The sequence below is a fragment of the Nerophis lumbriciformis genome, linkage group LG34 (genome assembly GCF_033978685.3).
Source record: "Nerophis lumbriciformis linkage group LG34, RoL_Nlum_v2.1, whole genome shotgun sequence".
NCBI classification, from domain to species: domain Eukaryota; kingdom Metazoa; phylum Chordata; class Actinopteri; order Syngnathiformes; family Syngnathidae; genus Nerophis; species Nerophis lumbriciformis.
The window spans coordinates 8,471,512-8,484,453 of NC_084581.2; the positions used below are offsets into that span (position 1 = coordinate 8,471,512).

The window sequence follows — 12,942 nt, forward strand, 5'->3', positions numbered from 1 at the left end:
ATTAAATGTCCTAATTAATGCGTTAACAATATATTATCATGTATCAGCACACAAACAACACCCCTCATCCCTTCCCCCTCATCTCACGCTCTTTAATCCAATACAATTAATGAATTGTCACATGTTGATAAACTCATGAGGTCGGTCTAATTGGAAGCAAAGAGCAGGAGGAGGAGGCTGCAGGACAAGGAGCTTGATTTGAGGCGACAGGCGGGACTTGAGCCGCCACACAAGCGAGTCTCACAGCAGCGCTAAACCCACTCAGGGGATTAGTGTCCACATGTCCCAGCGTCGGCAGGAACATTGTCCTACTTTGTTCTGAACACTCCTACTTGGGAGTCCGCCGTTGTCGGTTTGAACTTGTTGGAATTCTGAATTGTCTGGCAGCAACTTTTTGCATTTGCCACCGTGACCCAGCATCCTCCACCATGCCTGGAGATGGATTCACCTTCAAGAGTCGCATTAGGAACCTGCTGAGGTCTCCTTCAGCCAAACACAGGAAGGCCAGAAGAGACAACATCACCAACAAGGTTTTTATACTCTTTTATGTCCAAACTAAGAGTGTAACGCTACTTGAAACATCAACACCGGACATTGTCTTATTTTTCATGTATCACAAACAAATGGTTGGAAGATACTCTGTGGAGTACATTGTGGTTGTCAACCACCTAGAATTGCATCATACTGAGAGCTAATGATTTTAATAGCTTGTTTTTAAGTGTCAAAGGTCATTTGCAACTACAATATGAACTATTTTATGTATACATGTGTCTCAAATAATTAGAGGATGCCCGATGGAGTACATTGTGGTTGTCTATACCAGTGTTTTTCAACCACTGTGCCGTGAGATACAGTCTGGTGTGCCCTGGGAGATTATCTAATTTCACCTATTTAGGTTAAAAATATTTATTGCAAACCAGTAATTATAGTCTGCAAATTACGTGTTGTTGTCGAGTGTCTGTGCTGTCTAGAGCTCGGCAGAATAACCGTGTAATACTCTTCCATATCAGTAGGTGGCAGCAGGTAGATAATTGCTTTATAGATGTCGGGAACACGTCGTGTGAGATGACAAGGGTTTGTCGTTGTATCTAATCCTTAAACCAAAAATAAACAAAAGGTGAGTTTCCTTAAGAAAAGGTATTGAAGCTTAGGGAAGGCTATGCAGAACAAAACTAAAACCGAACTGGCAACAAAGTAAACAAAAACAGAATGCTGGACGACAGCAAAGACTTACTGTGGAGCAGAAGGCGTCCACAATGTACATCCGAACATGACATGACAATCAAAGAAGGATAGCAACTAGGGATGTCCGATAATGGCTTTTTGCCGATATTCCGATATTGTCCAACTCTCTAATTACCGATACCGATATCAACCGATATATGCAGTCGTGGAATTAACACATTATTATGCCTAATTTGGACAACCAGGTATGGTGAAGATAAGGTACTTTTTAAAAAAAATAAAAAAATAAGATAAATAAATTAAAAACATTTTCTTGAATAAAAAGAAAGTAAAACAATATAAAAACAGTTACATAGAAATTAGTAATTAATGAAAATGAGTAAAATTAACTATTAAAGGTTAGTACTATTAGTGGACCAGCAGCACGCACAATCATGTGTGCTTACGGACTGTATCCCTTGCAGACTGTATTGATATATATTGATATATAATGTAGGAACCAGAATATTAATAACAGAAAGAAACAACCCTTTTGTGTGAATGAGTGTAAATGGGGGAGGGAAGTTTTTTGGGTTGGTGCACTAATTGTAAGTGTATCTTGTGTTTTTTATGTTGATTTAATAAAAATAAAAAATAAAAATTAAAAAAAACGATATCTGTAATTAAAAAAAAGGATACCGATAATTTCCGATATTACATTTTAACGCATTTATCGCCCGATATTATCGGACATCTCTAATAGCAACAACTGAAATAGTCTTGATTGCTAAAACAAAGCAGATGTGGGGAATAGCGTTTAAGGAAGGCATGAAACTGTTACAGGAAAACACCTCGAAAAACTCAAAATAAGTCACGGTGCGATGTGACAGGTCGTGACAGTTCACCTACTTTGAGACAAGAGCTATAGTGATGCATGGTTGGTTATGGTTTAAAGTCATATCCAACAATTGCGACTTTTTACTGTCAATTTAGTTTTATTTACCTATAAAACTGGTAATGCTTTTCGTTAGCTTAGTTTTAAGCATCAACGGTCAGTTGTAACCAGAATAATGAATATTTGTATGGGTATATGTGTTACAAACAATTGGAGGATGCCGGACGGGATACATTGTGGTTGTCTTTTGACAAGAACTGCATCATGCAGAGAGCTAATCTTATTTTTAAACATCAAGGGTCAGTTGCAACCACAATAATGAATATTTGTAAGGGGGGGGTGGGGGTGTCTGTTGGGGAACATTGTGGTTGTCTACCACCTCTACAACTGCATCCTACTGGAAGCTAATAGTTTTAAGCATCAAGAGTGAGTTGTCCTCTGCTGCAAGACACAACCAGAATAATGAATATTTCTTTTGAAGATATGCATCTCAAACAATTACAGAATGCCTGATGAGGTACATTGTGGTTGTCTTTGATTAAGGACTACATCATACTGAGCGCTAATTAGCTTATCATGGGTCAAAGGTCACTTGTGCAGAACACAACCACAATCATTGACATAATGTGGTAAAACTAAGTTGTGTTTTATCTTTGCTCTTTGTTCGTCTTTTGTGTAGTTAATGTTGTTTCTTGATGTATTTTGTACCGCTATCTGTGGCAACAGAACCCTGGTGTGAGGTTCAAGTCTTAATAAATCAATGGCGCTAAGAGATGTTTTTATAGATTAAAGCTTGCCGGTTCTTTTGTTGTTTTGAATTGATCTGTTTATTCAGGATGTTTGACTTTGTGTTGTTGTACTTCCTACTCAGCAGCAAGATAAGCGAGGAGAACACAATTAATTATTAAATCATGCGAACATTCTTGAACTGCACATCGATCATGTTTTCCACCAATAAAAATAATGTCGCTGTGCTCTTCTCACAGGTTACATTAGAGAAAGTTTTGGGCGTCACCACTTTGGGAAACAGCGGTCTGGCCTGCGACCCCAACACTGGACTAGTGGCTTATCCTGCAGGGTGAGGAATGAAACAGCAAAAAACAAACAGTAAAATAAACAAACTCTGACTTGGGTTTTTTTGTTTTCCCGCGACCCCAAAGGGAATAAGCGGCAGAAAATGGATTGATGGATGGATATTTTATTTATATATTGTATCTGCCATTGCTGTTTACTATGAAGCAGGTGTAGTTCCCACTCCAGGCCACACGGGGCAGCATGCTACACACACGCCGGTTCTTCCAGGTCAACTGTAACAGAAACGTCACCCAGGAAAACAAATACGATTATTATTATTATTTGCTCAGAGCGAACCGTAACATTATATTATCAACACCACGTGGGTTCATTTATTATTTATGTTCCATGCTTTGTTATTATGTGTAAACGTAATTAAAGGTTACCTCAAAAGATAAAGTGATCACTAGCTAGCATGCTAAGTTAAGTGGCTACATCTTTGCTACAAAAACACATCTTACTGCTATCAAACTCTTTTTTCTGACATTTTGGCAGTAGTTTCATCCAAATAAAAAATGCAAACAAGTATACCAGAGTTTTGAGAAGAGGCAACATGGGTACACCTTGAGATATGGAGGTATGTAAAGCATTTAGAGTTTAAAATTTAGTTTAAAATGGGATAAATTGTTTAGCGCTTCTGAGCGCAATAGTCTCGTATGTTGTGTTTATAATCCTTTCTCCTTGGAACAAAGATAATAGTAGATTGTTTGAAATGACTAATCTCATTAAATATATAAAACTATTTGCATTGTAACAGTGTACGTTTGTCTATTTTGCGTTGATTGATTAGGAACACTAAATTGGTCCTAGTGTGTGAATGTGAGTGTGAATGTTGTCTGTCTGTCTGCGTTGTCCCTGTGATGAGATGGCGACTTGTCCAGGGTGTACCCCGCCTTCCGCCCGAATGCAGCTGAGATAGGCTCCAGCACCCCCCTCGACCCCGAAAGGGACAAGCAGTAGAAAATGGATGGATGGATGGATGATACCTGAAAGTAATAACTCACTATAATTGAATTCTCACTGCCTCTTCCTCATGCAGGTGTGTGGTTGTTTTGCTGAGTCCCAGAAAGAACAGGCAGCACCACCTGATCAACACGTCAAGGTGAGGTTGCATCGGAAACACAACACCATTAAAGTGTGCTAACATTCTCCTCCTCCTCCTCACAGAAAGACCATCACAGCTCTGTCATTCTCCCCGGATGGCAAACACCTGGTCACGGGAGAGGTGAGCCTCATATCATCTCATTTCCACACTAATACAACATCCTGTCTTGTTTGTGTTTGCATCTTATCTGCTCTGCAATCATCATTTATTTACCTATGTCAGGTTGATGATGACAAGCACGGTGTAGTCATATATTGAGGCCAGTATATTGGTGCGATGTCTCATTGAGAACATCCTATTGCAGGATTAGAACCTGCATGTTCGGCCACATGATTAGTTAGGCAGACTGTGTACCTCGTCTCTCGTTTTAGGAACGGTGTGTGGCGTCAGTCTCAAAACAACGTGCTGGTCGGTCCTAATCTGCTCGCCCAAACAGGCCAATCAAAGCTGATTAAAGACTTCTCCGTGTTAAGTGGATAAGCGGTTGCCATGACAGCAGAGACCAAAGTTCAAAAACAGTTGAGGACCCCTTATTGTGAAATAAATTATTCCACCAGCATTGTGTTCGTAATATACACACACACACAAAAATTACCAGTAGTAAATAATGTAAATAGAAATAATATTTTGCAGGGTCCAACATTATAACATATTTATTTCATTGTTTAATTGTTTATGTCATGTAAGTGGAACAATAAATTAAGTCCTGCAGTGATGAAGGTAGTTCAAGATGTTTGTTACAAATTGCAGTAAACTGTTCAATTGAAAAGTAGTGTTAAAGGGGAACTGCCCTTTTTTTGGAATTGTGCCAATCGTTCACAATCGTTATGAAAGACAGACGACGGATGGATTTTTAAAAATGCATTCTAAATATTAAATAAACGTAACTAAAAGTCCGCTCACAGTGGAGCCAATGGGAGCTCCACTATTCCGCCCATAAAATCCGAAAAATAACCATTCAAAAAGCGCCAACAATACTTAATTTACATTTTGTGACTTGAATATTTAATAAGTATTCGTGATATTGTTATTATAAGCGCTAACGCAGACAAACTATTTATGGCGACGAAGTAATCACTTCCGTTTATCCCTATGTTTACATCATCGAGTGGTCTGCTGCTTCCTCGCTTCCCTGCTCCCTGTAAATTTATTCTAGATCATAAATTATCCTTCTCACCTGGAAAGTGGATGGCTGAGAATATAATCCGACAAGTTGGGACACGTAGACAGCCATTTAGGACCTGGAACTAGCGAGAACGACACAAAAAGTACTTGTTCCCCCCTGCCCCTCCACCCTGTTCTTTGTGAGAATTATGAGACATTCTTCACCTAAATGGGAATGTATGAACATCCCACCAGTCGGCATAATAATGACAGCAGACATTATACAGTAAGTGGTGTTTTATTATGTATGTTATGCTCTTATAAAGTCTGCAGTGAGCAGTTATCAGTGATGAAAAAAAGCAAACGTTGTGATGTGTATGCTAAAATGATCAAAATACCTAAATATTAAATGTTATTGTAAATGTACCTGTTACTACATTACATATATACTTACCAGTGTTGGGTTAGTTACTGAAAACCAGTAAGTAGTTACAGTTACTAGTTACTTAATTTCAAAAGTAACTCAGTTACTTACACCAAAAAGTAATGCGTTACTGTGAAAAGTAACTACCGGTATTTAGTTACTTCTTCTTTTTTCTTTTCTTTTTTTTTTTAAGGCTCCCATTAATGCTCTTTTAGCCTTCATTTCAGTACTGTTATTGCACTGGAGAATAATACAATCTATTGATCAACTTGACATGCATTTGCATCACTGAACTCTGCTAAGCAATGTGGTCTACATACAACACACAAAGACAACGATGTGTTTCAAAGGGCCAATTTATTTCGGGCCAGAATAAATTGACAAAACTATTTTAAATAGCTGCAACATAACATACATAAGTAACAAACCGCATAATAACAACATGTCACAACATAGCTGTAAACCTGGCTTCACCCAATGAAGGCATGATTATATGTCATGTCACTATATACCGCACGCATACTGCTATACACACGCCTAACCAGGCGTTTTTTTCTCTCAAGGAATTGTGAAAAAAAATCATGTGTTCAGGAGATCAACACTGTATTGAAGCCCAGAACACTCTACGCATTTCCCCACTTTTAGTTTAGAGAAAAGGAAAGATTGGCCTGGCCCACTAGGATCCCTCTTTATGTTTGTGAACTTTATAGTCTATACATTTAGAGTGTTAATCAAACACTCCAGAAGTCTAGAATGAAAGAGTATATAATAGAATTAGAGTGTGTACCTTCAGTGCTAAATGATGAACAGAGGCAGAGTTTGGAGTGTTTTGTTTAGCTCGCTTTCCATGTTTATGTACTCACTGTCCAGGTACATGGAAAATGTTTTCCGTGCCATTTGCTGTTTGACGCCGGTATCATGCTAATTAGCTGCCTGAAAGTGGGTGACTCCACTGTAGAAATAGCCTGCATGTCTTCTAGCACATACGCTGCAATGGCTCTATCAATGTTGTCCTGGCTAGCAGTGCCTCCGTTAAAACCCTTAAGTGAAGGTGAAGTGGCATCGGAGTCTGTGTCCCTCTTTACTAGCTTCGTCGAAGCATGTTGCTTTTGTAGCTGTTTCAGCAGATTTGAATTGCTGTTTTGGGCAGTAGATAGGATCTTTGATCCAAGACACAACTTACATTTAACTAAAATGTTATTTTCATTGTACTCGAGTCTTGACAAAAGAAAAGTAGTGAGAATATCTCCATGTTAAGAAACTTGGCTTTGGCTACGCCATGATGTCTTGTTGGTAAATACAGACCCCCCCCACCCACACACACACACACACACACACACACACACACACACACACACACACACACACTCACACACACACACACACACATAGCGCACGCCTTTTCTCCCGCGCCTCTTCTGCAACTCCCCAATAAAACACACTCAGATCTTCTCAGTTTCTAGCCGATACTATATAAAAAAATAACGCAAAATAACGCAGTAACGCATCATGTAGTAACGGTAACTGAGTTACTGAATATAAAAAATAGCGCGTTAGACTACTAGTTACCGCCGAAAGTAACAGCATTACAGTAACGCGTTACAAAGTAACACTGATACTTACATCATGTATATAGAATTTCAATGGAGGTGTTTGGATGTTTTTAAGGGCTTTGTAGGCGGAATTGCGTGGCTCCATTGTAAGCAGACTTTTTATCAAATGTATTTATTATTAAGAATTCTTTAAAAAAAAGTTGCATCCATCGTCATGTCTTTCATAATGATTGTGAACGATAGGCAAAATAAAAAAAAAAGTGCGGTTACCCTTTAAAGCTGGGGTACTTGAACCTTGTGTCACCAGGCAGATTTCAAACTGTAAATTCCGCCCCCCACTGGAAGTGCACGAAATCTCGCACGAGAGCTGTACTTGCACACGCATAGGTCGTTGACAGTCTGAAGTTGGATCGAAGGATCCCCTAGTTCGTATTTTGTTGCATACTACCGGTAACACACGGCGCCACGCAAAAGGATACACACAAAACATAGAAAAATGGAACATAAGATTACCTGTCGAGAAGGACAAAAGCTACTTGCACGTCCAAAGTTTATCCAAGACGAGCCCGCAATCCCCTCCATCTTGAATACACCGGACCAATATTTGTTTATTTATCTGAATTTCGGCTCTTCTTTGGGTTTTTTAGACATAAAATTCTACTAACATTCTGATTTCCTCTTTTGGGGTTTTATAGCAGTATATGCTGTAACAGGAGGTGCAGTTATTGCAATCTTCCCAGGCGATTGTTCTGCTTCTCAATACCTCAATGCTAAGAAGGAGAAATTACACTTCAACGACTGTCGTTGGCTTTGACAGTAGGATTGCTTGTTTGCATCAAAACAGTTGTTTTTGATAGTACAATATGGCGAAACCATCCTTGCCCAGGCACACCCTTCTGGTTTTTGGAGTATAAATATCTGGAGTTTTGGCACCAGCAGCTAGAATAGATCTGACCATTCTAAGTCTAGGACTAGATCTGACCAATCTAAGTCTATGAGCATGAACTGATGAAGCCTTCTCAGGTATTGGTACCAGCCGCTACACAAGATCTGACCAATCTAAGTCTATGGTAATGAACTGATGAAGCCTACTTGGAAGAGAGGCGAAACGTCTTCGAAGACAAACCAAACAGTCCAGTTGCGATCGATTAAATGCCCTGAGATTACATGTAGTAGACAATTACGGTGTGGGTAAGTTTACATTGACGCAAATAATGGTAGCTTACATATTAATTTGTATCACTGTTTAAACAGAAATAGCAACTGATAGCTCTTTTCGACAAAACAGCTCGTTTCGGCAGAACATCTGAAGCAGTAAATACACATAGCTTTAACTTACAGTTGTGTTGATGTCCCGATCGATGGCTCGCCTGCTGAAGGCATCATGTAGCGTCAAAAATAAAATGTGTTCTCTTCACTTTCTCCCCGGTGTTCACATATTACGATATAGAATATGTTAAATCCGCCGCCATTGAGAAATTCAACTTCCTCATCTGACAATAAAAAGCATCTGATTTCCTTTCTTTTGTCGCTAAACCCCACCCTCTCTCATATTGTACGCTGATAAATAACTGTGATTGGATATATTAGAACCGGCCCCGAAGAATAATCTTGATTAATAGTCATGATTCAAATGATGTTGATAAAAAATTATCGCAATTATTATTTTAGCCATAATTTTGCAGCCCTAGATGGGACCTAAAAACAAATGATTTAATGATTTGTTAAAAAAGGCCCATCAAATTGTTAAGCCCTATTGCACGTCATGCAAGTGTAATGCAAAATGTTTAATATCAAAACGTATAAGCAATAAAAACGCTAAAGATTGATATTTTATTGACAAATGAAAAGGTAATCAAATCACATTTTTAAGCATTTGTAGCTGTCAAACAAGCATAAAAAGAAACGCACACGTAACAATGCAGTTTGAATGATGATTGGGTAATAATGATGAAACAATTTGTCTCATGCATCTCAGGTGTTTCACATACTTACTGTACAAATGTAAAAAAAAAAGCCAACCACACACTCTTCCTATTTTGTTAATAGATTAAGCAATCGTGAACTAGCCAAATTAGCCATATTCATGTACAACAATGCACATAAAATATTATATGTAGCCATTTTTAACCAGTTGTTGTGAACAGAGCTTAAATCAGGAAACATGACAAGGAGCATTCATTGATTCATTCATGGCTTCATTATCCTAAAGTAGAGTCGCTTGTCTCGTCTTTATGCTCTATGCTCGTCAAGTCCCCTACTTACTCAGCGTCCTCCGGGCTGCTGGCGTCCTTTTTTCTCAACCTATTAGCTCCAACCCTGATTTTGCCATTTTCAAGTAAGAAGCTGCACAAATAGCCCAGTGATCCCTTGGAGAGAGAACAAGAGAGAGAGAAAGAGTGAAAAAGAGAGAGAGATCAAGATGTGAGAAATGTGAGCAGTTCAAAGGTCAAGCCGTGAGCAGCGCTCACAGAGCATAATCATCCTCAGACGAGTGCATCTTCAGAATAGAACATGCTTGTTTATGCGTTTGTGTTTCTTCCCCAGAGCGGCCACCTTCCCGCTGTCAGACTTTGGGAGGTGGCCGAGCGGCGGCAGGTGGCCGAGCTCCAGAAGCACAAATATGGCATTTCCTGTGTGGCCTTCTCGCCCGACTGCAAGTACATCGTCAGCGTGGGCAACCAGCACGACATGATGGTCAATGTGTGGGCGTGGAAAGTAAGCGTTAGAACTACATACTATCACAGCAGAACTCACAGCATACATGCATTGTTCAGACACAGCTCACTTTCTCACCCCAGAATGCTCAGACTGTAAAGGCTGTGATACACACAGGATTTCCTGTGTGTATTAGACAGGTTCACCTTCATGAGCGACTTTGTCGAGTTCAGATCGACAGGTATTTGCAATAAAAGCAATTGATAGTTCCACCTGCAACAACACTTCTCCTCTATCATTAACTACGATTGTTCACTTGTGACAAAAGAAAGCTAACAAGTTAAATTGTTCACAAGATTTGTGGTTGCACAACCCCGACAAAACGATATAAAATCAGCAGAGTCCCAAGTGCGGCCCGGGGGAAATTAGTGTGGCACGGTTTGTTTTTCATTTAAATTATAATGAAAGCAAAGAATACAGCCAGAAGGTAAGAATATAGCAAAAGGGCACAGTACAATACAAGGTATTTTGATCATGATCATTTTTACGTGCACATAATGCACGTAAATTGTGTGATACGGCACTGTTGATCAACACTTCTTCTTCGTTGTACTTTATAAACACTGTATGCTTATCATGTTTCTTAAGATGAGCCATACGTATAGAAAGTTTGAGTTATGTACCTAATCCATTGCTTAGTTTCATTCCAAGGTAGGAGAAAAAGTTGAAATGTTGATACTACCGTAATAACCAGTGTTCGTTCATAATAACGGCGGTATGATATTTTTCTAGCTTTTTAAAAAATGTTTTAGTAAAGAGTAATCTAATTAATTACTTTTTTGTACATAGCGTTTCTAACGTCCGTGTTGGAATCCCAGCAAGTTCACTTCAGGTAGTAGCTCCTTACTAGTGCAAGCGGTAGCCACCGCCTGTACACACACACACACACACACACACACACACACACACACACACACACACACACACACACACACACACACACACACACACACACACACACACACACGTGCAAACAGTACTACTACTACTACTACGGGGTAATAATGAACATTCAATAAAGTGACAATCATCAACATCGTCCTGTAATACCCAAGTTGTGGACAAGGAGAGACACAGCCATTGAGGCGCATTTAATCGCTTTATTAACTATCAGTGAAAACATTCCGCAGGTGCTGCCGTCAACAATCTCCTTCTGTCCGCAGACTACCAATGTTGAGCTAAAACAGCCAATGTGTTAATTACATCTATCAAAGAATAATTATGTGAGTAACTTAATTACTTTTTTTGGAAAGTGAAGAATAAGTGTAATCAAGTACTTTTTTAAAAGTAACTTTCCCAACATGGCTAATAACTAATAATGCCAGAAAGCTTTGTCTTTAAATATGTATATATTACTTTTAGAAAAAATATCTATCTAAAAAGTATGCTGCCCTACAATGTAAAAAGATTAGACAAAAAGTATTAAATCAATATATACTGTACATATATATATATATATATATATATATATATATATATATATATATATATATATATATATATATATATATATATGTATATGTATATGTATATGTGTTTTTATATTTTTTGATTTGTATATAACATAAATCTGATACAAAAATGTCAATGATAACCTTTTGTCTTTTGTAACGATACTGATGTTTGATGTTACTGTTTGCGTCACAGAAGGATGTGGTGGTTGCTGCCAACAAGGTGTCCAGCAAGGTGACAGGGGTGTCGTTCTCTGAGGACAGCTCCTACTTTGTCACCGTGGGCAACCGACATGTCAAGTTCTGGTATCTGGACCACTGCAAGGCCACTAAGGTACTCACAGCTGTGTTCTGATCCTTACTGTAAAGTGTTTGGACTCAGTTAGCTAGAAAAAAACAACCCTTTAGGCCAAGGAGAAATGTTTGTTTATGCACATCACTGCTCTGTTATATAGATATTATACCAATAAATACAATGTAAATATGAATTGTAGTGCCTTCTGTGTGAGCATGATCTCCTCAATGCAGGCTGTATTATTAAGGCTTGGCTCTGCGATTTTTTTAGGCCAGCGCTCCCGTTCCCCTGCTGGGCCGCTCGGGGCTGCTGGGCGAGCTGAGGAACAACTTCTTTTGCGACGTAGCGTGTGGGCGGGGCCAGAAAAGAGACTCCACCTTCTGCATCACGTCCTCTGGCCTGCTGTGCGAGTTCAACAGTAGGCGGATGCTGGACAAGTGGGTGGACCTGCAGGTAAGAGAACATCTAACCTTGATGCTGGATTTTAAACCGTTTAAAAGTGCATTACTTGGAACACGCCGTTTGGTATGCCTGTAGCTTTTATGCTAATGAGCTGTCCACACCTGTCTCCAACAGTGTGTGTTTCCAAGTGGCGCTGTTGTGCACTTTATACACTAAATATACAGTAGATCCCAAAAATTGTAAATAATGAATGCAAGCATGAAAAGCTCCATTATAAGGCAATTTTAATACTGTAAACCTATAGTATGCCTCTTACAGCTTTTTAAAATTATGTTGGACACATGGAGAAATAATTACTGGCGTACAGTATTGTGTATTCTTATTTTTGTATTCTTATACATTCTTATTCCTATGAATTTTTAAAGTAATAAATGAAATAATTTAATTACAATTTTAAATGTTTTATGTAATTTTTTAATAACAAATCATATATATTGTGTATAAGCATATAACACGTTTTGTCAAAGCACATCCTGCTGGAAAATGTCGAGAAAATTGATTTGTGAGACACGCCCTCTGCTGGATTACTCTTACTCTGCAGATATGCCATCAAACCACTTTGGTTTAAGTTACCAACATCCATCCATCCATCCATCCATCCATTTCCTACCGCTTATTCCCTTTGGGGTCGCGGGGGGCGCTGGAGCCTATCTCAGCTACAATCGAACAAACAAAATTATTTACAATTTAAAGCAAA

General features: G+C 38.9%; 1 protein-coding gene across 3 annotated transcripts in view; it reads left to right on the forward strand.

Annotated features, from left to right (window-relative positions):
* Positions 1–329: 329 nt before the first annotated feature.
* Positions 330–12,942, forward strand: part of LOC133576086 (mitogen-activated protein kinase-binding protein 1-like) — a 43,673-nt gene continuing 31,060 nt past the window's right edge. For all 3 annotated transcript variants that reach the window (XM_061929043.1, XM_061929045.1, XM_061929044.1), the window contains exons 1-7: positions 330–530; positions 3,046–3,137; positions 4,173–4,235; positions 4,301–4,358; positions 9,867–10,037; positions 11,685–11,822; positions 12,054–12,236. In XM_061929043.1, coding sequence (XP_061785027.1) covers positions 429–530; positions 3,046–3,137; positions 4,173–4,235; positions 4,301–4,358; positions 9,867–10,037; positions 11,685–11,822; positions 12,054–12,236 — 807 coding nt within the window. In that variant the 5' untranslated portion in view covers positions 330–428. The remainder of the gene's footprint in view (positions 531–3,045; positions 3,138–4,172; positions 4,236–4,300; positions 4,359–9,866; positions 10,038–11,684; positions 11,823–12,053; positions 12,237–12,942) is intronic.